Source organism: Podarcis erhardii, assembly GCF_964252035.2.
Source record: "Podarcis erhardii genome assembly, chromosome: 17".
NCBI classification, from domain to species: domain Eukaryota; kingdom Metazoa; phylum Chordata; class Lepidosauria; order Squamata; family Lacertidae; genus Podarcis; species Podarcis erhardii.
Genome location: NC_138515.1, coordinates 16251196 through 16277576, shown reverse-complemented (window position 1 = coordinate 16277576; position 26381 = coordinate 16251196). Strand labels below are relative to the sequence as shown.

At 45.7% G+C, this 26381-nt stretch overlaps 1 protein-coding gene across 1 annotated transcript; it reads right to left on the bottom strand.

The window, feature by feature from the left end:
- Positions 1–2747: 2747 nt before the first annotated feature.
- Positions 2748–20044, bottom strand: RCL1 (RNA terminal phosphate cyclase like 1). The gene is made up of 9 exons (XM_081845430.1): positions 19779–20044; positions 16222–16293; positions 15335–15510; positions 14282–14356; positions 13964–14088; positions 10832–10957; positions 8378–8534; positions 6390–6493; positions 2748–2951 (listed from the first exon to the last, which is right to left on the bottom strand). The coding sequence occupies exons 1-9, from the start codon at positions 19912–19914 to the stop codon at positions 2801–2803; spliced, it is 1122 nt and encodes a 373-aa protein (XP_081701556.1). The 5' UTR covers positions 19915–20044; the 3' UTR covers positions 2748–2800.
- Between the last annotated feature and the right edge of the window lie 6337 nt (positions 20045–26381).

Sequence of the window (26381 nt, the reverse complement as noted above, 5' to 3'; positions counted from 1 at the left end):
CGAAAACAAGCACATATTGTTGTCCAGGCGTTAAAATTTTGTATTCTTGTCCTGCAGCTAAGTGGTAGTTTTATTTTCATGACACGGTAACCGCCTTGGAATGAAGACAAGACATGATGGGGGTACAGTGGTGCCCCGCAAGACAAACGCCTCGCAAGATGGAAAACCCGCTAGACGAAAGGGTTTTCCGTTTTGGAGGCACTTCGCAAAACGAATTTCCCTATGGGCTTGCTTCGCAAGACGAAAATGTCTTGCGAGTTCCTGCGGGGTTTTTTCCCTTTCCCCCCCCTTTTCCTAAGCCCTAAGCCGCTTATCAGCTGATCCGCTAAAAGCCGCTAAACCGCTAATAGCGCTAATCCGCTAAGCTGTCAATGGGCTTGCTTCGCAAGACGAAAAAACCGCTATATGAAGAGCCTCACGGAACAGATTAATTTCGTCTTGCAAGGCACCACTGTACATATAACCGCACATGCCTATGAACTTTTAACACTCTCAGACCGGCAGATTGCTACAATATCCCTGTGGGCAATGCATCACAATGTAGTTACAGTGAGCTGGGGTATGATCCAACCATTTCCTCATGTTTTTCAGCTTACCACTGTAACAACCGTAGCCTTTTTTGTATTAAATAGGGGCCTGGCAATTTAACTAGGCGAAAGGTACCTCCTTTTCAGTTATCTGATCTGGCCTGCACCGAACTTCTCATCTTAGAGTGGAACAAAGTTAATGAACTGAGCAGAGAGGATTGTATCCAACTAAGTTCTGCTCAGAGTAGAGCCGTTTAAATTAATAGTTTTCAGCAACAACAAAAAAAGTGCTTGTATTAGTGCAACTACAACTGAACAAGTTGCACGTAGAACACAGGTGCATGAACAGTTTTCTGCAGCAGCGATGTAAATGCCTTGTAACCTGTATGCTTCAGGAAGCGAACAAAATGCTACTCATCTACAGAGAGAAAAGTTAGCAGCAACTTGTGGTGTTAAATACCAGTGTACTGAAAGAAGCAAAGATCATCAGTGTCAAAGCAATGATTCTTCAACATCAGCTTCGTTGGACTTGTCATGTTGTGTGGATGCCTGATTATTGTCTTCCAAAGCAACTACTCTATTCCGAACTTAAAAATGGAAAGCGTAATGCCAGTGGTCAACAAAGGAGGTTTAAAGACTCACTCAAGGCAAATCTTGAAAAATGTAGTATAAACACAGACAACTGGGAAACACTGGCCTGCAAGCGCTCCAATTGAAGAACAGCCTTTACCAAAGGTGTCATGAGCTTTCAAGACGCTCGAACTCAGGTCAAAAGAGAGAAACGTGCAAATAGGAAGGCACGAATGGCAAACCCTCACCGTGATCCACTCCTGTTCGGAAACCTACTGTGGAAGGACGTGTGGATCCAGAACCCCCACTGTGGAAGGACGTGTGGATCCAGAACTGGCCTCCACTGTCACTTATGGACTCACTGTTAAAACCGTGTTTGTGGAAGACAATCTTACTCAGCTATGAGTGATTGAAGAAGAAGAAGATGAAGACAACGACTCATCTACAGTGAGAAAAGCCAGCAGCAACTTGTGGTGTTAAATACCAGGGAAGACTCATCATCCTCATTTGGTGTCATGCAGGGATACAAGCCACATACAGCAATATAGAGGACATTGTGCATCCTTTCTGTTTTTTAGAAGGCAAGTTAGCATCTGCATTCCGCCCCAGGATGCATGTGCTAATTTATTTCCTACCGCTCGCCCCTTGTAAAACCAGTCTCGCAAGTTTCGAAAACTCTAAAAGCCAGACTTTTTTTTTGGTGATGCAAAATGAAGCAATTGCCTCAGGTGATGGGAGCCAGGAGTACTGGGACTGGAAGCAAGAGGCATATCTAGGGCGCCTTGTGCCCTTGCCAAGGAGCTGTATCAATGCCCCCCCTGAGAAAAAAAATCATTTTACCACATGCCTTTGTGCCGCAGTGGGAGAAGGAAAGGAAGCTTCTCCTGTGCTGGATCTGACTGTGACGGCAGCACTGCAGCGCCACACATATACCGTATTTTTTGCTCTATAAGACTCACTTTTTCCCTCCTAAAAAATAAGGGGAAATGTGTGTGCGTCTTATAGAGTGAATGCAGCTTTCCCAGAAGCCAGAACAGCAAGAGGGATTGCTGCTTTCACTGCGCAGCGATCCCTCTTGCTGTTCTGGCTTCTGAGATTCAGAATATTTTTTTTCTTGTTTTCCTCCTCCAAAAACTAGGTGCGTCTTGTGGTCTGGTGCGTCTTATAGAGCGAAAAGTAGGGTACATCGTACAATCCATAGTCTGATATGTGATTTTTGCATGCCTGACCCTCCAGACCGGCGTCCCCAGTAGAGGCTGGTTTCATCAACCTTTAGGTACTCCTCTGACTGGAAGCCTACATCAGACGACGGCTTCCCGTTCTGACTTTTGTGGAAGCCATGAATGTTTCCTGGTTCAAAAGCAACAGGAAGTGTTGCTAACTGGTTCCTTGTTGTTTCCCCACTCCTACAAAAGGAGAATGTAACGTGGGAAATTGCATCGCATGCAGTCACATCATCGGCCCATTTAGCTAAATACTGTCTACACTGGCCGGCAGCAGCTCTCCGGGAATTCTGACGGGGTTTCTTCCAGACTCGCCTGAAGATCCCAGGGATTGAACCTTGCACCTTCTGCACCCAAAGCTGCTCTCTACCACTGAGCCATGGCCCTTTCCCAGATTTAATTTGATTCTACAAACATAGCCAATAACTTCTGTGTTACAAAAAGGGAATTAGTTTAATAATACAAAATTCTACAAGCACATCATTTTACCGTCTTGCTAAGATTGGAAAACCCGATGCCCACACATGTCATTAAGACCTTGTCTCCGCCTTTGCGTTCTTCGCCCAACGGTTTGCTTTCGATTTTAAACATAACCTGGAAGTAACTTCTCAGATGCCGCAGAAACTCAATTCTAAGAAAGGAAGAAAAGGCAAACGTGAACGTCTTAACCTACGCAAAAGTTAACATGGGCAACATCTGGATGCCAACAGATACACCTGAAATTTATAACGGGGGGGAATACACACGATTTATTAAAAAAAAATTCTTTTCCAAGATTCTATATAGTGAGCAAACTGGAAGTCTAGTACACACAGAAAAGTACACATCGCAATTAGCATTTGATTTAGTTATGGAAACAGATGGCTGGAGCTGACAAACTTATATCATAAGTTCTCCTAATATAACCAGCTAACTTATTAAAACCTCACGATAATTTCACAATTATCGTCTATGTATTTCTAATAGCATAACCAAATCAGTAATTTTTTATATAACTGTAAAAACTACTCTGAAAATTTATTATTCCAAAAATGAAACCTTCATCTGGTTGTAAATATTAACATTATACCAGCAAGTCTTTCTGTAAAAAAAAAAAAAATGATTTAAATAAAGTCTTACTAACTAGTGATTTAAATCGGGATTTAAATCGATTTCATTTAAATCAAACCCACCCTGCTGACACTGGTGGGTTTCTTTTTATTGCTGACCGACACCGGATCCTGACAATTTGCAACTTGGTTTCTCCCAATGGGCGATCCCTGCTCTACCTCTGCTCCTTATATAGGCTCATTGTCAATACAGGAAAGATCACTTGGTCATCTTTGCTACCAAAGGTACCCAGCTGATTGCGTACCGCTCCCGAGTGTTATGTCTGAGAGATTCTGGATTACCACCCATCAGTTAGTAACACAGGCTCTCTCTGGTTTCCCTCCATCCCAACCACAAGATCTCCCCTTTGGCTTCCAAGGTCAGAGGCCAAGGTCCAGAGGCCAAGGTTTCCCAGCACAGCACCCATGTCATTGCGATGGCACCATCATTCTTCAGTTATCACAGTACTGTACCTTTCACACATACAGCACCGGTACCATGATAACCGAAAAAGGACAGTTCACAGTCTACTTGTTCTAACTGTCGGAACCGGGGGATGAAAAGCCAGCTGGCTCAGACACAGCTGGAGCGTCTCCCCTCTCAGCCTTGCCGCTGCGGAAATCCATCAGTCACCCTCCCCAACATGCGTCTGTGACTCAAGCAGAGCAGGCTTGAACACACATTACTCAGCAGTGTAAACTGCACAACGGATGAGGCTTGAGGCGTGAACACGATACTTAACTACTCATTTATTATACAGTGGTACCTCGGGTTAAGTACTTAATTCTTTCCGGAGGTCCATTCTTAACCTGACACTGTTCTTAACCTGAAGCACCACTTTAGCTAATGGGGCCTCCTGCTGCCGTCGCACTGCCAGAGCCCAATTTCTGTTCTTATCCTGAAGCAAAGTTCTTAACCTGAAGCACTATTTCTGGGTTAGCGGGGTGTGTAACCTGAAGTGTATGTAACCTGAAGCCAAGGTACCACTGTAGTCTAAACTTCAAAAGCTGCTCTCATAAAACTGGTGCTGTTGCTCAAGAAAAGCCAAATTTAATTGTATTTAGCTATAGGCCATTACAATAAAACCCTGGCCCCACCTACATAGAGCAAGGAGATTGCTGAATGCAAGAAACAGTACCAAATTAAAACGTGGAATCACCTGAACAATAAACAGTCACAAAAACCTTTGTCTGATTCCCCCCCCCCCCCGGTCTCTGTAGCTTAAGGGTCACCCTGTGTGTGATGTTTGTATACACATCTTGCCCCTTCTTGTGTGTGGCAGTTAAGGGTTAAAGGAGGGACTGGGTTTTAATCCAGTATCATTGCACAAATACCTCTGGAATGACCTGTTTTGTTTTGCTTTGCTTTTTTAGAAAATTTAAAAGCCATCGATCACCCGAGGTACCACTGTACATAAATCAGGACAAAGAAAACATGGCTTCTCTCCTTGCCGTCTTCTCGGAGAGACTGAAAACAAAAGCAATACAAAGCGGAAGTTCCACTCACGCCAGCAATCTGTGCTGGAATGTAAACAGACATGTGACATGTAACAACCCACATATCTGCAGCAAAGGGTGGAATGGAATTCCCAACACTAACAGCATTCCCAAATGGATGCAGAAGCCGGCATGCAAGCTGAAGAAACCACAGCCAAGCTCTCCACTGGAAATGGTCAACTGCAAAGAAGGCAGGAGCTGCATCTCCCAATATTGACATCTCCTTCCACCAATATGAAAACGGGCCTTTTCCTTTGCACAGACAGCTTTACGTCAAATGCTGAAACACATTCCTCCTCCCAAACACAAAAGGGGATGCCTGGCAGTTTCTTTTCAATCATCGCAAATCGAGTCAGAGAAGATGATTAAATGGTCCAAAATATTAGCCCTTCTATGCCACAGCTATTGGTATAAAGGGTCTTAGCCCTGTATACCTGAAGGAGCATCTCCTCCTGCATTGTCCAGCCTGGACACTGAAATCCAGCTCCGATGGCTTTCTGGAGGTTCCCTCATTGCAAGAAGTGAGGTTACAGGGAACCAGGCAGAGGGCCTTCTCAGCAGTGGCGCCCACCCTGTGGAACACCCTCCCATCAGATGTCAAGGAAATAAACAACTATCCAACTTTTGGGAGACATCTGAGGGCAGCCCTGTATAGGGAAGTTTTTAATGTTTGGCGTTTTATTGTGGTTTTTATAAATTGTGGGAAGCCACCCAGAGTGGCTGGGGTAACCCAGTCAGATGGGCGGCATATAAAATCATCACCATCATGGCCCAGAGGTTACCCCAGAAAACAAGCACCCAGCTTGTGTGCCCATTACTTGCCACAGCATGTTTCAGAGCTCTGGAAATGAGGAGGACTGATGAGCAAGTCATCTGTTGGCTTTCCTAAAATCAGACAACAGGTAATATACTGCAAAGGTAAAAGCAGAGGACCCCTAGTAAAGGGACACGGGTGGCGCTGTGGTCTGAGCCTCTTGGGCTTGCTGATCGGAAGGTTGGCGGTTCGAATCCCTGCGACAGGGTGAGCTCCCGTTGTTCTATTCCAGCTCCTGCCAACCTAGCAGTTCGAAAGCACACCATTGCAAGTAGATAAATAGGTAACTGCTGCGACAGGAAGGCAAACGGCGTTTCCGTGTGCTCTGGCTTCCGTCACAGTGTTCCGTTGTGCCAGAAGCAGTTTAGTCCTGCTGGCCACATGACCCAGAGAGCTGCCTGTGGACAAACACCAGCTCCCTCGGCCTGAAAGCGAGATGAGTGCCACAACCCCATGGCCACCTTTGACTGGAATCAACTGTTCAGGGGTCCTTTACTTTTTATCTTTTTACCTAATATACTGCACTGAGGGCTTTGAAGAAGAAGTTCCTTTCACAGCTACAAATTAAGCATTCACAGTAGTAACAAAACCTGTTATTCTATGCAATTAGCAAATTGAACAGAGATGGGTGATTCATTCTCAGGGGGTGGGGGAAAGAGAAAGGACTTACGTGTATGGGGACAGAGGTCCTAGCAGGACTTTGGAGACGTCCTGCTGCCCAAGGGTCATGAGGAGCAGAATGAGGCTTTGGTTTGTTGAATCCACACAGCCGCCCTGCAAACGCAAAGCATTTAATAATTAAGCTTTGCACCTAACCGGAAAATATGGGCGAAAAGGGGAAGAGGGAGGGAAAACCACAGAACAGCTACAAACTGCATTTCAAGGGTCAAAAAGATAACATGCGTTCAACGAACCCAACGGCAAAAAAGGTGCTTGAAATCAGTATTGGGACCAATTTGTGTGCAAAAGCAGAGGAATTTGTAGGGCCAAAGGAGTCAACTGCCCAATCCCATGTATGCCTACTCAGAAGTATGCCCCACCACAGTCTAACAGATTTACCCTCTGGGAAGTGGGCACAGGCACGCGCAGCCCGAGTTAACCAAGACAGGTGAGTTCAAGTGGAAATAGCTCCATCATAAGCTGAGATAGAGAGATTCCTTTCTGCAAGACCAGCCCGTCAGCCCAATCTGTGGCATGTGTTTTCTTTTTAAAAAAATTTATTTTTTTTTAATTTTCAGTGCAAAATTACAACGAATGAATCCAAAATAAAACAGTACAAACAAGGGGGGGGGGACCACAAGAGCAAAAAGAACAAGAACAAAACAAAACAAAAAACCCACATCTACAAATAAAACCATATCATCATTCTAATCGTTACGTACATATACACATATTGACTTCCTTCCTTTGTTCTAAGACCTCGAAATTTTTACTCTTTCTAAATTGTTGTGTCTAATGTAGATTACCTCTATCTTTATACTTTTTGCACCATTTTTCTCTTTCTTTAACCATGCAAAGCTTCATCCGTTACATACCAATATGCTTACTTCACAACAATGTTTTCTCATATACTCTTTAGCACATCCCCATTCTTTTAATAATTTTTGGTCCGATTGTCCCCTAATGAATGCTGTGAGTCTTGCCAGATGTATATATTCACAAAATTTAATTTGCCATTCTTTTATTGATGGAATTTTTCTCCCTTTCCAATTTTTTTGCTATGAGCATACTGTCAGCTGTTGTCACGTAGAGGAATATTTTCCTTTGATTCTCAGGAATATCATTTGTGATTACAGTGGTACCTCTGGTTACGTACTTAATTCGTTCCGGAGGTCCGTTCTTAACCTGAAACTGTTCTTAACCTGAAGCACCACTTTAGCTAATGGGGCCTCCCGCTGCTGCCACACCACCGCCACGCAATTTCTGTTCTCATCCTGAAGCAAAGTTCTTAACCAGAGGTACTATATCTGGGTTAGCGGAGTCTGTAACCTGAAGCGTATGTAACCCGAGGTACCACTGTATACCTAAAAGGAATGCCTCCGGTTTTTTACTAAGAAATATTTTAAACATCTTTTTGATTTCTTCATATATTTCACTCCAAAATTGTTTCATAGGTCGGCATTTCCACCTCTGTGGAATGCGTTTTCTTGACCTCAGATGCACTCAGGAAGAGCATAGAAAGAAACATGACCCTGGCTTTCCAACTCCATCCTGAGCCTTACAGCCCAATAGGCAACCATGAATAAGGCCCATCTTTTTCTCCGGCTCTCATTAGGAAGTAAAATAGTCATTGGCATATCCAATGACTTGAGCTGACCACTAACGGATCAGGAACCCATTTAACGCAGGGTGCATCAGCAGCAAGAACAAAATAATTCTGCGGCCTACCACCTTCCTAATCAAAGGGGCGAAGTCTTTCGAAACCAGAGAAGGGCTCTAATTGCCTCTTAAAGACGAGTCCTATTTCTGACCAAGATCATTTGCTGCATTAAGGAGAAACAGATTGCACACAGCGCAGGTTTTGTTTCGTCATCTAGAGAAGGACTACAACCTGGGCAGCGTGGAGAGAAAGAGAGTCTCCCTAATGCAAAGATGTAAAATGAAGTTATGAGGCACCACCACAATTCTTCAGGGGGCAAAAACGAAACAGCTACTTACTCTGTGAATCTCTTCAAGTAGCAGCTTTGCACAGTTTATGGCCAGGTCTTCCGGGAGCACAGCCGGACCCTGTCCCTGGGGGCTGGAGGCCAACTCAGCACTGAGGAAAGTACCATTTGTCGTCTCTGCAACCAGAGTGAGGCCGAAACCTGGGGACCTGAAAGAAGAAAGCACACAGGACACAGGGGTGGAATGAAAGGAATTGTTTCATTTTAAAATCCCGTGATGAAGGTGCCTGCTTATTGCTTTAAAAAAAAGCAAAGCCTAAACTTACATGTAAAAAAGTAACGTTCTGGCATTTACGCCCATCAGCACCCAATTGTGCCTGGTCGTTCTCCTTGACCCCTTGACTGTTTTGCACCAGGCCTGTCTAACTGAGCCCAGAAATGGCCATGCCAAGGTTTTCCGAAGAGCTCTTCCCTAATGCTGGCCACCGGATCCTTTCAACTAGAAACCCCGGGATCTTCAGCATTCAAATCACTTACTAAGCCACTGAGTTACTATGCCCATGACTGGGTACATGAGAAAATGCATTGCACAGAGTTTAGACTGTTTATTCCATCAGGTTCAATACAGTCTGCACAGAGGAGCCAGAGTGGGACCGAGTTTGGTCCTAGATCGTAGCTCCAGCTTCAGGAGAAGAAAGCCCACTTGGAGGATGCTGTGAGACAGCAAAGGTCTTTGATACCTGGTTTGATATCAGGGCAATACAGGACCTGAAGGGCAAGTAATTGCAGTCCTATAAAATAAGAGGCAGTGAGAGATTTTACTTTCTTGGGCTCCATGATCACTGCAGATGGTGACAGCAGCCGCGAAATTAAAAGACGCCTGCTTCTTGGGAGAAAAGAAATGACAAACCTAGACAGCATCTTAAAAAGCAGAGACATTACCTTGCCAACAAAGGTCTGTATAGTTAAAGCTATGGTTTTCTGAGTAGTGATGTAGGGAAGTGAGAGCTGGACCATAAAGAAGGCTGATCGTCGAAGAATTGATGTTTTTCATTATGGTGCTGGAGGAAACTCTTGAGAGTCCCATGGACCGCAAGAAGATGAAACCTATCCATTCTTAAGGAAATCAGCCCTGAGCACTCACTGGAAGGACAGATCCTGAAGCTGAGGCTCCAAGACTTTGGGCACCTCTTGAGAAGAGAAGACTCCCTGGAAAAGACCCTGATGTTGAGAAAGATGGAGGGCACAAGGAGAAGGGGACGACAGAAGACGAGATGGTTGGATAGTGTTCTCGAAGCTACAAACATGAGTCTGACCAAACTGCAGGAGGCAGTGGAAGACAGAAGTGCCTGGCGTGCTCTGGTCCATGGGGTCACGAAGAGTCGGACACAACTAAATGACTAAACAACAACAACAAAAATAAGAAGCGCACTTGGGATGGAGGTGTAAAAAGGAGACAGACAGCTTATGCCAATAAAGGTCAATAACAACAGGAGACAAGGCAGAGCTGAACGAGATGTGCCTTAAGAAATTTCCAAGTCCATTGGATGGCAAACTCTCTCTTGAACAACCTGCTACAAAAGTATGGGTGGAAATGTAAGTATCCTCTTCCCGAAAGTTGTAGAGTTTGGGAGCAGGGTGGGCAGAGTTCAGGAGGGGTTTCCTTCCTTACGAAAGCTGGTTGTGATCATAAAGCACAGGTCAGGTGGATCAGGTGAAGCTCAATGAAAAACTCATGCATTGTCAGAGTGGAAGCCAGGAGGGTCCATGGCTCCAATCCCATTTCAGCCACAAATTCAGCAGTTCAGCCTATGACAAGCCTCTGTTCCCCGAACTTCACTAATTCCTCACCTACCGTACAGATAGAATGATATCTCGCAGAACTGCTGCAAAGATTACCGAGACGCTTTGAAAACTGCAAATTGAGCTGTATCAATGCTACAGAATTGTTATTACCAGATTGCCTTCTGCCCCCACCTCCACCCCTTCTCCTTCAAGCAAGCATTATATTAGTAAACCACAAATAAATAGCCTATTAAAGAATAATGGGTGGGGGGTATACCGTATTTTTCGCCCCATAGGACGCACCGCCCCATAGGACGCACCTAATTTTTATTGGGGGGGGGGAATAAAGAAAAAAAAATATTCCCCCCCCCCAGGCACGGGGCAGGCGTGGGGGAAGCCCGAGCTTCTCCCAACCCCAGCCCCCAGAACAGCCTGCTATCTGCAAGCCTAGGGAGCCACGCCGGTCTCCCCAGGCTTGCGGAGAGGTGCGCGAAGCCCGGGTGCGCTCTTCAGCGTGCTCCAGGCTTCGAAATGCAGGCAGCTCTGCGCCACCCTCCGGAGCCCCGCTCGGCTTCGCACCGGGTTCCGGAGGGTGGCGCAGAGCTGCAGGAAGCCCAGGAAAGCCTGCATTCGCCCCATAGGACGCACACACATTTCCCCTTCATTTTTATAGGGCGAAAAATATGGTATATAAAATATTATTATTATTAGGAAAACTTACTTCCCAGAGCTTGTCCCTTTCATATGGTCTGTGTGAATGTAAATATCCGGTAGGAATTTATTCAGGATGCTCCTTGCAGAATCCACAATTCGGTTTGCAATCTGCGGGGACACTCTGACCGAATAGCTGGTTTATGAAATTAAGGAATTTCTTATAGAAAAAGGCGTTAACACAAAAGTGGGCCAGTATACAGAAGAGGACTTCCTTTTTAATTTTATTTATATTTATTTACATTTTATACATCCTTTTTATTTTTGACAAATAATCATAAATAAATAAGAATAAAAATGTGTGCCCCACCACCAAGACCATTCCATTATAACTATCCAACCTCCCAAAATTTCAACACCTCTTGCGATGGTCTGACTCCTTTCTGTTTTAACAGCACAAATTCTACAAGCATATCTCCTCCGAAATCATTTCTCCTGTGTATTCCCCATCTAACCTTAATGGCACATGTTAATTTATCATTAACAGCAATATCCCACACCTCTTTATACCATTCTTCCATTCTATATTCTGCTTGCCCCTTCCACTTCCTAGCTATAATAATTCATGCAGCTGTCAATAAATTTGTGACCAAGTCCTTCATAGCCAGAAGAGGACTTCCAACACTTTCCTGCTTGTGCATTTTGCTTTTTTGTTTTTTAAATAATTTTTATAAATTTTCCATTTAAACAATATATTCACATCATTATTATCCACTTTACTTCTTTGGCTCTTTAGAGCCTATCAACTTCCTTCCATCCCACCTATTGGCTTTCAAAAGCAACCTTTATAACACAACATTTTATATATTTTCCAATTCCAATATAACCCACTACAAAATACCTCAAAATTTAAATAAATGTAGAAAGGTAAAAATATTCTCATTACAAGCCTTCAGATAACCCTACTAGTATTGTTAATTGCTTACAATGGTCTTTCAAATATTGTATATACTCCAGTCCTTTTGGAATACTTGATCGTGCTGGTTTTGGATTTTTCCTGTCAGCTTCGCCAGTTCTGAAAAGTCCATCATTTTCATCTGCCACTCTGCTTGTGCGTTTGGATGGTTTGCAAGTGTTACTTAACTGTCCATGGTCAAAAGGAGGGGTCAGCAAACTTTTCCAGCAGGGGGCTGGTCCACTGTCCCTCAGACCTTGGGGGGGGGGCCTATATTTTGAAAAAATATATATGAACAAATCCCTATGTCCCACAAATAACCCAGAGATGTATTTTAAATAAAAGGACACATTCTGCTCATATAAAAACACCAGACAGGCCCCACAAATAACCCAAGAGGTGCATTTTAAATAAAAGGACACAGTCTACACATGAGAAAACACGCTGATTCCCAGACCGTCCGCAGGCCAGATTCAGAAGGCGATTGGGCTGGATCCGGTCCCCGGGCCTTAGTTTGTCTACCCATGGTCAAAAGAGTCTGCCGAATGTATCTTGGGCAGCATCATGTGCTTGCAGGAAGATACAGCGCCCTCTCCAACCCACCCACCCAGCTGCTTGAAAGGGCTAACCACACCACAGGGCTACTCAACAGCGCCAACAACCAATTCAACATGGAAAAAGGAGTGACAACTTCCTACAGCAAAGAAGAATGGTATAATTTTTATCTTTCTGAGCATGTACCTCAAACAGAGTTGGGGGTGGGGGAGCTTGCGTATGTAGCCATCCCAACCCCGAATTCAGAGTTTTAAAAGATCCTACACATGAAAGGATTAGGAAAGTGTCAAGAGTAAAAGATGAGACGAACCACTGTGTGGTTTCTTCTGCACTTCCTGGTTTTACTGCTTGACCGGTACGGCAGACAGTTTAACCCGCATGTCAATTGAGCAGAAACACCAGCAAAGAGTGACAGGTTCCCATGCACTTTTAGCTTTCACTTTAAATAGAGAACGGAGCAAGGAAGGAAAGCTGCTAGGAAACAGTTTTGTTTTGCAACAAAAGCGGAGGCTGAGAAAGAGCTGGGGGGTGTGTGTGTGTTCCCCTTTATGCACAGAACTCAAGAGGATTTACTAAGCAGACGTGGTTAGGATGGCAAAGCTCTACCAAAGTGGATTCTTATTTTCCCTTTTAGATCACAAAATGTTTAAAACAGAACAGGTGGGGCCACTAAATGCAGCGTTTGGGCTAGTAATTTTTACGTCTTTATTTCCACACCGTGCATGCATCTGAACAGCTTATACCTATGCACTAATTTGCAGTGGCTCCCCATTTGTGGAATGCTCTCCCCAGGGAGATTTGCCCGGTGCCTTCATTATACACCTTTAGGCGCCAGGCAAAACGTTCCTTTTTAACTAGGCTTTGGTTAATCTAGCTGACATCCTATACCCTTTTAAAATATGTGGGGTGTTGGATTACTGGGTTGTTTTTGTTTTTATTTCGATTATGTATTTTGTGGTTTTATATTCTGATTTTATTCTGTGAACTGCCCTGAGACCTCTGGGTATAGGGCAGTGTATAAATTCAATAAATGAAATAAAGCAAAACTCTGTGCCCCATGGCTAAGGAGTTCAGACGGCTCTAGATAAAGGTAAAAGGTAAAGGACCCCTGGACAGTTAAGTCCAATCAAAGGGGACTATGGAGTTGCGCTGCTCATCTCGCTTTCAGGCCGAGGGAGCCAGTGTTTGTCCACAGACAGCTTTCCAGGTCATGTGGCCGGCACGACTATACTGCTTCTGGCACAGTGGAACTCCGTGACAGAAACCAGAGTGCATGGAAACACCGTTTACCTTCCTGCCACAGCGGTACCTATTCATCTACTTGCACTGGTGTGCTTTCGAACTGCTACGTTGCCAGAAGCTGGGAGAGAGCAACGGGAGCTCACCACGTCGCACAGATTCGAACCGCTGACCTTCTGGTCGGCAAGCACAAAAGGCTCTGGGGTTTGGACTACAGCGTCACCCACATCTACCTTGGCTCCCCCATCCGCATCCTGGCACTGCACATCAGTTGTGCATACAACACTATGCCTTACTAAGCACACAATCTAATACACAGCTATTTGCAAGGGAGACACACTGAGTCAATGGGGCTTACTCAGGTCTGTAGATATTCGGACTGCAGCCTATCTCTCTCCCTTACAGTATAAGGCAAGCAAAGAAATCAGTTTGGAAACCTTTCAAGAAGGATACGCCACACCTCTGATGCGCTTAATTTTGCCAGGATCAACGTACTGAATGGGCATCAATGCTTTCTTAACAGGACAACTGAATATCACTTCCCCACCTCCTTTGGGGGGCATGCCCCTCCTCACGATCTGAAAACAATAAACGAGAATTTTAAACAGTAAGATTTTTAAGAGCTCTGGCTTTTTCATCCAACAACATTTGAAGACAAATTCTAGCGAGGCAGCTGCCACAATGTATAGGAAAGCTCATTGAAATCATGGAGAAAGGTTAGCACACTCAATATGAATAAGAATTCATAGAAATAGTGATTTGAGGTCTTACCTTCAATTCCAATTCTTCGCCATCGATTCCAAATCTTTTCAATAAAGGCAGAGCTGTCGCCTTAAGACAATCAACCTGAAAGATATTCAGTGAGAAAGCCTCTTGACTAGAAGACAACACAAACAATCTTTGCGCCCCAACCAATTAAAAGTTTGTTCTGAGAAGGAGTTTTTAATTCACAATGGGTTGGGGGGGTGTGTGGATGTGTGATTAGATTTGCCAAAAGCAACATAGCACCAGAAACTGGTTCAATTACATGTACTTTGGATTCATAATCAACAATTCCTTTTTCAGTTTCTCCATTAAGCAGTTTCAGTTAGAACAGCCTTGAGCTGTGGCTACGGGGCAGCCACAGAACATGGTCTCTTATCCCTGCAGCACTCCCAGTGACAGACTCTCCCTTTCTCTGTGTTAAATGACATGGACACAGTAAAAGGATTTGCCATTATAGACCCAACAAGAGCGGAAGTGTGGGTGTGGGGGCACAACCCCCCCCAATCCTCAGGGACCAAATTAAGGGGCCTATGTGGCCACAAATCAATGACTTACCAAGCTCTCTTCCCCCAGACTCCTCCTTGCTCTTGTCGCAGCCACCCTCCACTCTTCCCACCATCTCGCTCCTAATAATTTTATTATTTATTCCCCAGCCATCTTGCTGGGTTTCCCCAGCCACTCCCAGCAGAATAGTAAAAACACAGTAAAACACCAGACATTTAAAACTTCCCTAAAAAGGGCTGCCTTCAGATGTTTTCTGAAAGTCAGATTGTTGTTTATTTCCTTGACATCTGAAGGGAGGGTGTTCCACTGGGAGGGTGCCACTACCGAGAAGGCCCTCTGCCTGGTTCCCTGTAACTTGGCTTCTCGCAGTGAGGGAACCACCAGAAGGCCCTTGGAGCTGGACCTCAGTGTCCGGGTAGAATGATGGGGGTGGAGACACTCCTTCAGGTATACTGGGCCAAGGCCGTTTAGGGCTTTCAAGGGCAGCACCAACACTTTGAACTGTGCTTGGAAACATAAAAACACCATTGACACTTGGGACGATTCACGACTTACCGTAGGATCCACTTGATCATTGGTGGCACCACGGAGAACAATCCTTAGAGGGTGCTTCATGAATGGCGCTAAGCACAGCAGGCTTTCCAAATAATACCCAATGCTGCGATTGGGGCTGCAGTCGTGTTCCAGTGAACCCCCGTAGAGCAGGCCTGGCTGATAGTATAAAGTGGTACCTTTCAAAGAGCACGGAAAACGTTCTCTGCATTAGTTGTCCATGACTATAACAAGGTTGACATAAGCCAGAAGTTGGGCTTGCCCAACCCTGGAGGTCCATGATATAGAAGTGATTATTACATACACCTGCTAAAGGAGATGCCTGGTGACCCTTTTAAACCCACTGCAGCCATTGAAATGGGATGCGGGTGGCGCTGTGGGTTAAACCACAGAGCCTAGGACTTGCCGATCAGAAGGTTGGCGGTTCGAATCCCCACGACGGAGTGAGCTCCCGTTGCCCAGTCCCTGCTCCTGCCAACCTAGCAGTTTGAAAGCACGTCAAAGTGCAAATAGATAAATAGGTACCACTCCGGCGGGAAGGTAAACAGCGTTTCCGTGCGCTGCTCTGGTTTGCCAGAAGTGGCTTAGTCATGCTGGCCACATGACCCGGAAGCTGTACGCCGGCTCCCTCGGCCAATAAAGCGAGATAAGCACCACAACCCCAGAGTCGGCCACGACTGGACCTAATGGTCAGGGGTCCCTTTACCTTTACCAGCCATTGAAACAATTGCAGGAACTTTCCCGGCTTCCTGCCTTCCCTCCCCTTTGAGTATCCTGTTTCAAATTTAAGACAGTTAACTTCCGGGAGAAGGGCTATGCTCTCTTGCACTCCGTAAAGTGCTATACATTACACTGTGATGGTGCCAAGTAGGTAATAGATACATAAATACCTGTTTGGTTTATTTCAATCCTAGAGCCATTGGTTATTTTGTCAATCAGCCGGATAAAGTTTGCTTCAAAATCTGTCAGAGAAACATAGATGCTTAGCGTTCAGTCACTATTCCGAGAACCTTAATGAAATCCCAACAACAATGTGCTACAATCAAAACATTTCCCCCATTTAAACTCTTTAAACAGTTTGCCAACCGTGCCATTAAAAGTAAATGGGAGAGAGCAAAATGCGTCCCCATTTGGTAGCTGAGGGAACCGTAAGAATATTGTCCGACTGAACGCAAGGCTGTGATCCTGCACAAACTCTTGAATGCCAGCCCCATTTACACAGAGTGAGGCTCTCTTCCAGGTAAACATGCGCTGGCCTGATCTGCAAGCCCCCTTTTCGGTGTTATGGGAGCAGGCCAGAGTTAGAAACTCAGATATATAAGCTGAGAGACTCCCACAGAGCAAGGTAAAGTCATGCTGGAATCAGTAGCAGATCATTAGCTCCTTCTAAACCCTGCAATGTTCTCAACAATAAGCTCTAGGGGGAAAACCAACTTGATGCAACTTGTATGGGCATTCAGAATTCCAACCCATCCACTCATCCTGTCCCCCACTGCTTCCCTACATATTGGCTACTGCGATTGGACATGGTCCATATTTGAGGAAAATCTTTTATATTATGAGAGGGAGGGTGTGTAAACAATGGCAATAGAGTGGTACCTCAGGTTACATACGCTTCAGGTTATAGACTCCGCTAACCCAGAAATATTACCTCGGATTAAGTACTTTGCTTCAGGATGAGAACAGAAATCATGCTCCGACGGCGTGGCAGCAGAAGGAGGCCCCATTAGCTAAAGTGGTGCTTCAGGTTAAGAACAGTTTCAGGTTCAGTACGGACCTCCGGAACAAATTAAGTACTTAACCTGAGGTACCACTGTACTATAACCCTTAAGCGAACCTAAAAAGCAAGCTATACAGAGGGACTCTAATGGATCCAGTTCTGGTAATCTAAAAACACAGCCCCCTGGGCGCAGCCTCAAATCTGATAGTACAAAAATGGTGTTCCCCACACCCTTAACCAGGCATAGGCAAACTCGGCACTCCAGATGTTTTCAGACTACAGCTCCTATCATACCTGACCACTGGTCCTGTTAGCTATGGATGATGGGAGTTGTAGTCCCAAAACATCTGGAGGGCCGAGTTTGCCTATGCCTGCCCTTAACCATTCACAGAATTGGAAAGGACTGTGGGGCTCAGCTGGTCTTGTGTCCCAGTTCTATGCCTATTACCAAAACTAGCACTCATTTCCAGCAACACTAATATAAATTTATCACTGATTGACAGAAGACATTTCAGGACAGATAAATGGAAGTGTTTCTTCCCTGAGTGTGGAACTCACCGCTACAAGATGTGGGTAGTAATGGCCACAAACTGAAGATGGCTTTAAAGGGGGATTTGACCTGGGATAGCTCCGTCACTAGAGCATGAGACTCTTAACCTCAGGGTAATGGGTTCAAGCCCCATGTTGGGAAAAAGACTCCTGCCCTGCAGGGGGTTGGGCTAAATGGCCTTTGTGGTCCCTTCCAACTCTACAATTCTATGATACTATGACACATTCATAAGGCTATCAGCGGATACTAGTTGTGCTCCCTGCGTGTAATTTCTGGGTTTAGAAGCCAGTATACCACTGAATATCATCAACTGCTGGAGGGCAATAGCAAGAGAAGGCTTTTGCTGTTTGATTGTTTTGAAGTTTTATTACAATCAAATAGTATAAAAACCTTGGGGAAATAAATAAAACTGCCTTCATGACCTGCTTGTGGACCAGAAGCTGGGCTAAATGAGCTTTGGTCAAATCTAGTGGGGCTTCCACAATCTTACACTTATATCCCTACGCCATTCCTCCCAAACATTCAGACTGGTATAGATGAGATCAGCCCATCTTACCTTCAAACCAAAAAAGTTTACAGGTAATTCCAACTAGCCAAAGGCCAACCAGCGAGTCTGATGGGTGAGGAAGAATCTGAAGCCGTGCTTACCCAATGTAGTCTGCCCTCGATGCTCCACACAAGCTCCAAAAAAGAGGAAACCAGGGCTGCATTCCTAACCCCACTGAATTCAACAGAACTTACTTCTGATTAGAAATTTTTAGGCTTGTGATTAGGTCCTCTCTGAATAACGGGGAGATACGTAGCATGCATAGCTTCTTCCTATTCTAGAGCTAAAATGCTTGGAGTTGTACTTTCATACATCTCTGCTCTGAGAAACTCCAGAGGCTAACCTGTGTTTCCCAGATCATGACAAAGCATTCTGTGTCGGTAAACAGAATTTCACTTCAGGCAGCGACAAACTGGACTTGCCTCCATGCAGGCTGGCACATCCGCCTCCTACAACCCCAAGACCAGCTACCCTTCTTGCCTAAGTGAAAGCGGGCAACAGCACAGCTGCTCCCTTGCAGCGCCCAGCCTAACGCTAACAAGAAGAACCTGTGGCCTCACAGAAGAGGTTGGATGGCTATCTGCCAGGGATGCTTTAGCTGAGACTCCCGCATTTCAGGGGGTTGGACTAGATGACCCTCAGGGTCCCTTCCAACTCTACAATTCCATGATGCTAAGAAACTGTCCCCTTTGGCTGGGGCACGGTGCTGACAACGCCAAGGTTGCGCAGGTCGGATCCCCGCAGGGCCGGATTTAGGTTTGATGAAGCCCTAAGCTACTGAAGGTAATGGGGCCCTTTCTATGTCCAGCTGTCCTTTGTCAACAACAAACTGTCACTGTTTTTTGTGTTGAATATATGCTATATGGTAATTTATGGACCTCATAGGTATCTAAAGCCATTTGCACATTACAAAATATGTACTTTATCAAAGTGATTGTTGAACTGAAATACAGTTAAGAAGAAGTATATTAATAGTGAAAGACAAAATATATAAATGAGCAAACCAGTGATATTTTAGGGAGCAGGCTAGCAGGCAGGGCCCATGACTTACACCATAGGAGCCTACACAACACAGAACACTGTTGCTGGGTGTAGGTTTTATTTTATTTGCTTTTTATCTTATATTTCGGAAATGCACATCCAGGTTTGTTTTTTTCCTTTACATTTTTTTTTGGGGGGGGGGCAAGAGAGTGGGGCCCCAAGCTATAGCTTGCTTAGCTTATACAGCAGTACCTCGGGTTAAGAACTTAATTCATTCTGGAGGTCCGTTCCTTACCTGAAACTGTTCTTAACCTGAGGTACCACTTTAGCTAATGGGGCCTCATTCTGAAGCAAAGTTCTTAAGCCGAGGTACTATTTCTGGGTTAGCGGAGTCTGTAACCTGAAGCGTCTGTAACCCGATGTAACACTGAAAATAAATCCGGCACTGGATCCCCGTCAGGGGCAGCTGCAAATTCCTGCATTGCACGGGGGTGGGCTGGATGACCCTCAGGGTCCCTTCCAACTCTAGGTTTTGCTGCTGCTGCTGCTTTCTCCTCCACCCAACCCGCCTGCCCTCCTCCTCTTCCTCCTCTCCAGGCAGCCCCTCTCCTCGCCCGCCTCCCTCCGCGGACGCCCAGGGCAGACGCACCTCGGAGTCCCGGGTTCTCCTCCTTGGCCCGGATCTTGCGGATCTTGACCGGGCGGCCGCTGAGCGTGGAGAGCACCAGCCTCTGCCGCAAGAAGTTGCACCCGACGTAGCTGAGAGAGGCCGAGGCACTCGCCATGGCGCCGGTTCCTCCGCGCTGCCTCCGGGCGGCGGCGGCAGGGGACGCGTCCGGCGGAGGAGCTCGCAGGCAGGCAGGCAGGCAGGCAGCGAGCGCCGGGTTGTTATGGTCGCAGGGAGCTCCGCATCGCCCACGTGGTTTGGAGCAGGAAGAGAGAGCGCCGAGACGTCGAGGGGTCAAAGGGGAAGGGGCGGGGCTCCGGGGCCTTGGCGGCCAGTGGGAGGAGAGGCTGCTGGGGAAGCAGGAGGCGGGGCGAGGGAAGGAGGCGCGCCGTGCCAGGAAAAGGGCGGAAGTGCTAGCGAAAGCATGGCTAGGCGGGGAACCCCAGCAAGAGGTGCCATAGGCAGCGCCGGGGGCAAGGATCTCAGGGTTCTCGGTGGAGCCCGAGCTGGACGGGAGTCCGCAGCAGAAAAGGCCAATGCATTAACATCTGTAGTGATGAAATGCTTCGAAAGGCTGGTCCTTCAACACCTTAGACAGCGGTTCTCAACCTGTGGGTCCCCAGCCGTTGTTGGACTACAACTCCCATCATCCCTGAGCTCTGGCCTTGCTGGCTAGGGGTGATGGGAGTTGTAGTTCAACAACATCTGGGGACCCACGGGTTGAGAAAGGCTGCCTTAGAACATGCTTTCCACCAGACTTTGATAATCATCAGTTTGCCTATAGAAGAAATAGATCCACAGAAGATGCAATAGCTACCGCTGCTGAATGCAAAGATAACAACAGGGCAACTGGCTTTTGGGTTTAGTGGGTGTGCGTCAGTAAACGAGGGGAATTAAGACTAAGAGAGCTGAGTGGGGGGTGCTCGTGTAATCTCACTGTATACAAGTTGTACAAGTGACAATAAAGTATTTCAATTTCAATTATTCCCCCATTGCCAGGAAGTTGGATTAGATGACCCTTAGGCTCCCTTCTTCCAACTCCACAATCCTATCATCGAAACAAACAAAAAATTCCTTCCAGTAGCACCTTAGAGACCAACTAAGTTTGTTATTGGTATGAGCTTTTGTGTGCATGCACACTTCAGATACACGTGCATGCACACGAAAGCTCATACCAATAACAAACTTAGTTGGTCTCTAAGATGCCACTGGAAGGATTTATTATTATTATTTTGTTTCAACTATGGCAGACCAATACGGCTACCTACCGGTAACAATCCTAGCATTTTAGAAATCTAGTGTCTAAATCAAGGGAAGCAATAGTTGCACTCTGTCCTGCCTTGGTCAGACCACACCTGGAATACTGTGTTCAGTTCTGGGCACATGGGCATAGCCAAGGGAGTGCAGGGAGTTAATTGCCCCCCAAAAAATTCCTTTAAAAATATTGAAAAGCATTAAAAATACTCAGTACAGTGGTACCTCGGGTTAAGAACTTAATTCGTTCTGGAGGTCCGTTCTTAACCTGAAATTGTTCTTAACCTGAGGTACCACTTTATTTTTATTTTATTTTTTTCTTCTTCTTTTAAATTTTATTTCCATGCTCATTACATACAAAAAAGGGAACAATACTGAAAAGGGGATACAACTTAAGAGAGGAGGGGAAAACAAAGAAATGAAATTTACACAATCTGTTATTAAGATAGAAATTATGACAAAAAATTATGATTACAATTTCATGATACAATAAAAGTAAAAAATCTCATTATCTTTTATACCCGACTTCCCATTTATTCCTTAATCCTTTTACATAAATTTACTGCCATATCAAAATACTATTTCCTGAGGTACCACGTTAGCTAATGGGGGCCTCCCGCTGCCGCCGCGCCACTGCCGCGCGATTTCTGTTCTCATCCTGAAGCAAAGTTCTTAACCTGAGGTACTATTTCTGGGTTAGCGGAGCCTGTAACCTGAAGTGTCTGTAACCCGAGGTGCCACTGTAAACTTTTCTGGGGAATCTACCCGTGATCTCCCCAAAATAGCTCATTAACTTTTGGGGGCTAAAAAATTCCCACTCCCCTAACAAAAATCCTGGCTACGCCAATGTCTGGGTGCTACAATTTGAGATGGATATGGACAAGCTGGAATGTGTGCAGAGGAGGGCAACCAAGATGATCAAGAGTCTGGAAACCAAGCCTTATAAGGAATGGTTGAAGGAGCTGGCTATGTTTAGCCTGGAAAAGAGGAGACTGAGAGGGGATATGATAGCCATCTTCAGATATCTCAAGGGCTGTCACATGGAGAAGGGAGCAAGCTTGTTTTCTCCTGCTCTGGAGGGAGGATTCGAACCCATGGCTTCGAGTTACAAGAAAGACGATTCCAACGAAACAGGAAGAACTTTCTGACAAGAAGAGCTGTTTGACAGTGGAATGGTTTCCCTTGGGATGTTGTGGACTCTCCTTCCTTGGAGGTTTATAAGCAGAGGTTGGATGGCCATCTGTCATGGATGCTTAAGCTGAGATTCCCACATTGCAGGGGGTTGATGACCCTCAGGGGTTCGTTCCATCTCTATGATTCTGTAACATAACAACAAAACTGCTTAGTTTTGCTGCAGGACCCCCCCCCCCCAATCATTCAGTTTGTACAAACTTCACACACACACACACACACTCACACACTACATATGCTATGCTTCTGTTATAAATTCATAGAAAAGCAACCATACATCGGATTTGCACTGTTCCACTTATATTTTACTCCATGAAGGAAGGACTACAAAATGGGGAAAGTTTGATACAGGCCACAATAATCCCTTGAGCATACCAGCACATCCACAGGAGCCCTGCCCAGTTGCTATGCCAACCCTGATGGTCCTAGACAGAAGACCACCAAGATCACAAAGAACTTGTATATGGGGGTGGATTCAGCACGGACTGGAACAAAGGACAATAATCAGCTCTTCCCTCTGGGGGCAGGAAACTGCAAACTCCCCTCTGTCACCTGGAAAGTACTCATGGGGAGGGGGAAAGGGGAAACCAGCCAGGTGACAGGACACTCAGGTTACCACCACAACTCCTCCCTCAACCCCTCCTTTCTGTGATGTATGCATGATGTTTCTGGGGGTGGGCTTGATCTACAGGATGGGAATTTCAAAAGCCTTTATAAGACCTTGCACACCATTTTTTCCTGTGTCTTTCCTCTCTCCCGCAAGTGAGGGGAGCACCCTGTTGCAACAGTTCAATAAAGGCCAAGCCTACAGGCTGCTGTTTTGCTCCAAGTTATCCTGGTTGGTGTCTTTGTTTTTTGTCCAAGGGAGCCCTCGGATTTTCCCGTTAACAGTTTCCAAGGTGCTGCCAGGCTTTCGTTAGAGATTTTTAGCTGTACAGAAAAACACATCTTTGGGTTGCAGACACGATTATCCTTTCTCCAGCGTGTGTGGAGGAGCCATCACCAATCTAACTCCATGGATGGAGATCTCATCCCCCCCTCAAGTGCAACACTGTTCAAAGGACCCCCCAGCCACCCGCTTCACTGGGGATCAGGCAGGCAATTAACATGAAGCACAGAGTAGTCAAGTTATGTGTCTGCAAGAGTGAGTCATCTGTATTGGCATTCCCCCAGGGTTTTGGAGATGCACCTGTTTACACATGTGTCCCCTTGCCCTCTCAACTTAGGTCTTCTGTTTTAACTGCTGTGCTGCTTTAATTGGGTTATTTTACTGCATATTTCAATTATGTGTGTCTCTTTTTAAAACGTTTGTGCAGGTGGTTTTTACAGGTCTCAGCTGCTCCCAAATCCTATTTTGGCAGAAAGCAGAAGATTAATAACAACCAGCAGCCCCATCCTCTGCTACCCAAAACTGTTTGTAACATCTGCAGTATTATAATGCAAAATATCATGAGTACAAACAGCAACAGCAGCTCTTAGAACATTTGCAGTAACAGGAACAATCACAATGAGAGCTCTGGCAAGCTAACAAGCGCAACAGCTACATGAAAGCACAACAAGGACAACAGAACTGTTATTGTAACTCCTCATGTGTTTTCAGCTCCCTCATTTGGGACAAAAAGTACAGCTCTCTCATGTCTGTCATCCAATTTAAAAATTGCAGCTTTTGCTGTGCAATTCATGCTTGAACGGCAAAGGCATTTATGTGTCTGTCTGTTGTTGTGGTTCCAGCTAGTAGGTTGTGTGGGGTTGGAGCTTGTGTATATGTGTGTGTGTGTGTGTGTGTGTTGTGATGGTTCACTATTGTAAAACACTTTAAGGATCTTGCAGTCCAAAGGTGAGGTATAAACCTTCTAAAACAAATAAAGATTTCCTCAATCTATAATGTAAAGCCCACATTTATTTTATAAGTATTTTAAAACTAGCCAAGTCATTAAAAATATACATATTGTCGCCATAAGATCATTAAGACTTAGGCCAGGCATGTCCAAAGTCCGTCTCGGGGTGCCTAATCTGGCCCGCCGGTTGGTTTAATGTGGTTCCTGTGGCAGTTTATTTCCGGGGGTAAAATCCTCAACAACTTCAACCCTTAAAAAAAAGGATCAACAACTTTGTTTGGCCTTTTGGTCGGCCCTCACGGCCCTTCACTTCATCAAATCTGGCCCTCTTTGAAAAATGTTTGGACAACACTGACATAGGCAAAGAAATGGGAAGGAACAAAAACGTATCCCACACAAAGTGACATGGTATTAAAAGTTATATGCAACTGAACGTTACCATGCTTGTGCAGAGAATTAGTGACCTCCATTGACCCAAAATGGTATTAGCAACCACACAATATATTTCTGGGTTTGTTTGTTTTTAAAGAAAATAACAGTATTCTTTTTATGAGCTGTGTTGCCTTCCTGGTGTTGTTCGACTCCTACTGCCATCATCCCCAGACATCACATCCGATGACGTGGGATGATCTGGCGATATTTGGAGGGCCAAGTTCCTCACCGCTGTCCTGCGTCAGGTGTGGAGAGTCCTCTCCCCCACCGTTAGCATCAAAGGCAAGAATAACAAGCAGTTCGTATTTTATAGTCCTTTTTATTCAGTCATCTGGTTGCAAGACAAGAATCCATGTCTCCACACAAAGAGAGACATCGGCTACTCTGAGCCCCTCCTCTTCTGTTCCCAACAACATCTTGAGCACCAAGGGGAAATATAATATTAACATGAAAAGCTTCCCTAAACAGGGTTGCCTTCAGATGTAGTCTAAAAGTCTGGTAGTTGTTGTTCTCTTTGACATCTGGTAGGAGGGTGTTCCACAGGGCGGGTGCCGCTACTGAGAAAGCCTTCTGCCTGGTTCCCTGTAACTTGGCTTCTCGGAGTAAGGTAACTGCCAGAAGGCCCTCGGCGCTGAACCTCAGTGTCCAGGTAGAACGATGGGGGTGGAGACGCTCCTTCAGATATACTGGACTGAGGCTGTTTAGGGCTTTAAAGGTCAGCACCAGCACTGTGAATTGTGCTCGGAAATGTACTGTGAGCTAATGTAGGTCTTTCAAGACCGGTGTTATGTGGTCTCGGCGGCCGCTCCCAGTCACCAGTCTAGCTGCCGCATTCTGGATTAGTTGTAGTTTCTGGGTCACCTTCTGGGTAACCCCACATAGAGCACATTGCAGTAGTCCAGGTGAGAGATAACCAGAGCATGCACCACTCTGGCGAGACAGTCCGCAGGCAGGTAGGGTCTCAGCCTGCGTACCAGATGGAGCTGGTAAACAGCTGCCCTGGACACAGAATTGACCTGCGCCTCCATGGACAGCTGTGAGTCCAAAATGACTCCCAGGCTGCGCACCTGGTCCTTCAGGGGCACAGTTACCCCATTCAGGACCAGGGCGTCCTCCACACCTGCCTGCCTCCTGTCTCCCAAAAACAGTACTTCTGTCTTGTCAGGATTCAACCTCAATCTGTTAGCTGCCAGGAAGTCCCAGGAGTCCCACCCCTTTGCCTTCTCTGTTCTAGGATGAGGAGGGACCGACGAGCCCATGGACATGGAGGATCCCCATACTCTCCAGGGACGTCTCTGCCAGCTGTGCTCTCACCTCCCCTTCTTCTTCCACTATATCGTAATTAGGCAATTCCTCCTCGAACGGTATAGCATCTCTCTCTCTCCCTCTCCTCCTGAAACTGCTGGAGACAAGTGAGGCGAAACTTCCCCCTCCTTGTCCTCTTCAGAGATAAGCTGATCAGATTGAGTGCACACTTCCCTGTCTTCCTGTTCCAACCATTCCCTGACATCCTAGATGTTTCAAGTCATGTAGGCTGCTATCATACACCCACCCCTAGGAGTTTAAAGTGATGGACCTTAGTTCTACTAAGCCAGGCATGCTCAAACGTGGCCCTCCAGCTGTTTTGGGACTACAACTCCCATCACCCCTAGCTAACAGGACCAGTGGTCGGGGATGATGGGAATTGTAGTCCCAAAACAGCTGGAGGGCCAAGTTTGGCCATGCCTGTTCTAAGCAGATGTATATAGGACTTGCCACTTCATCATTTGAATCTTCTTATAGTTTCTACCTGATTCTTTGACTTGTCTCTTTGCCATCAGATACGACCCACAGAACTATAGCAGCTGAGTAAGACTTTGCTGGCTGAAAT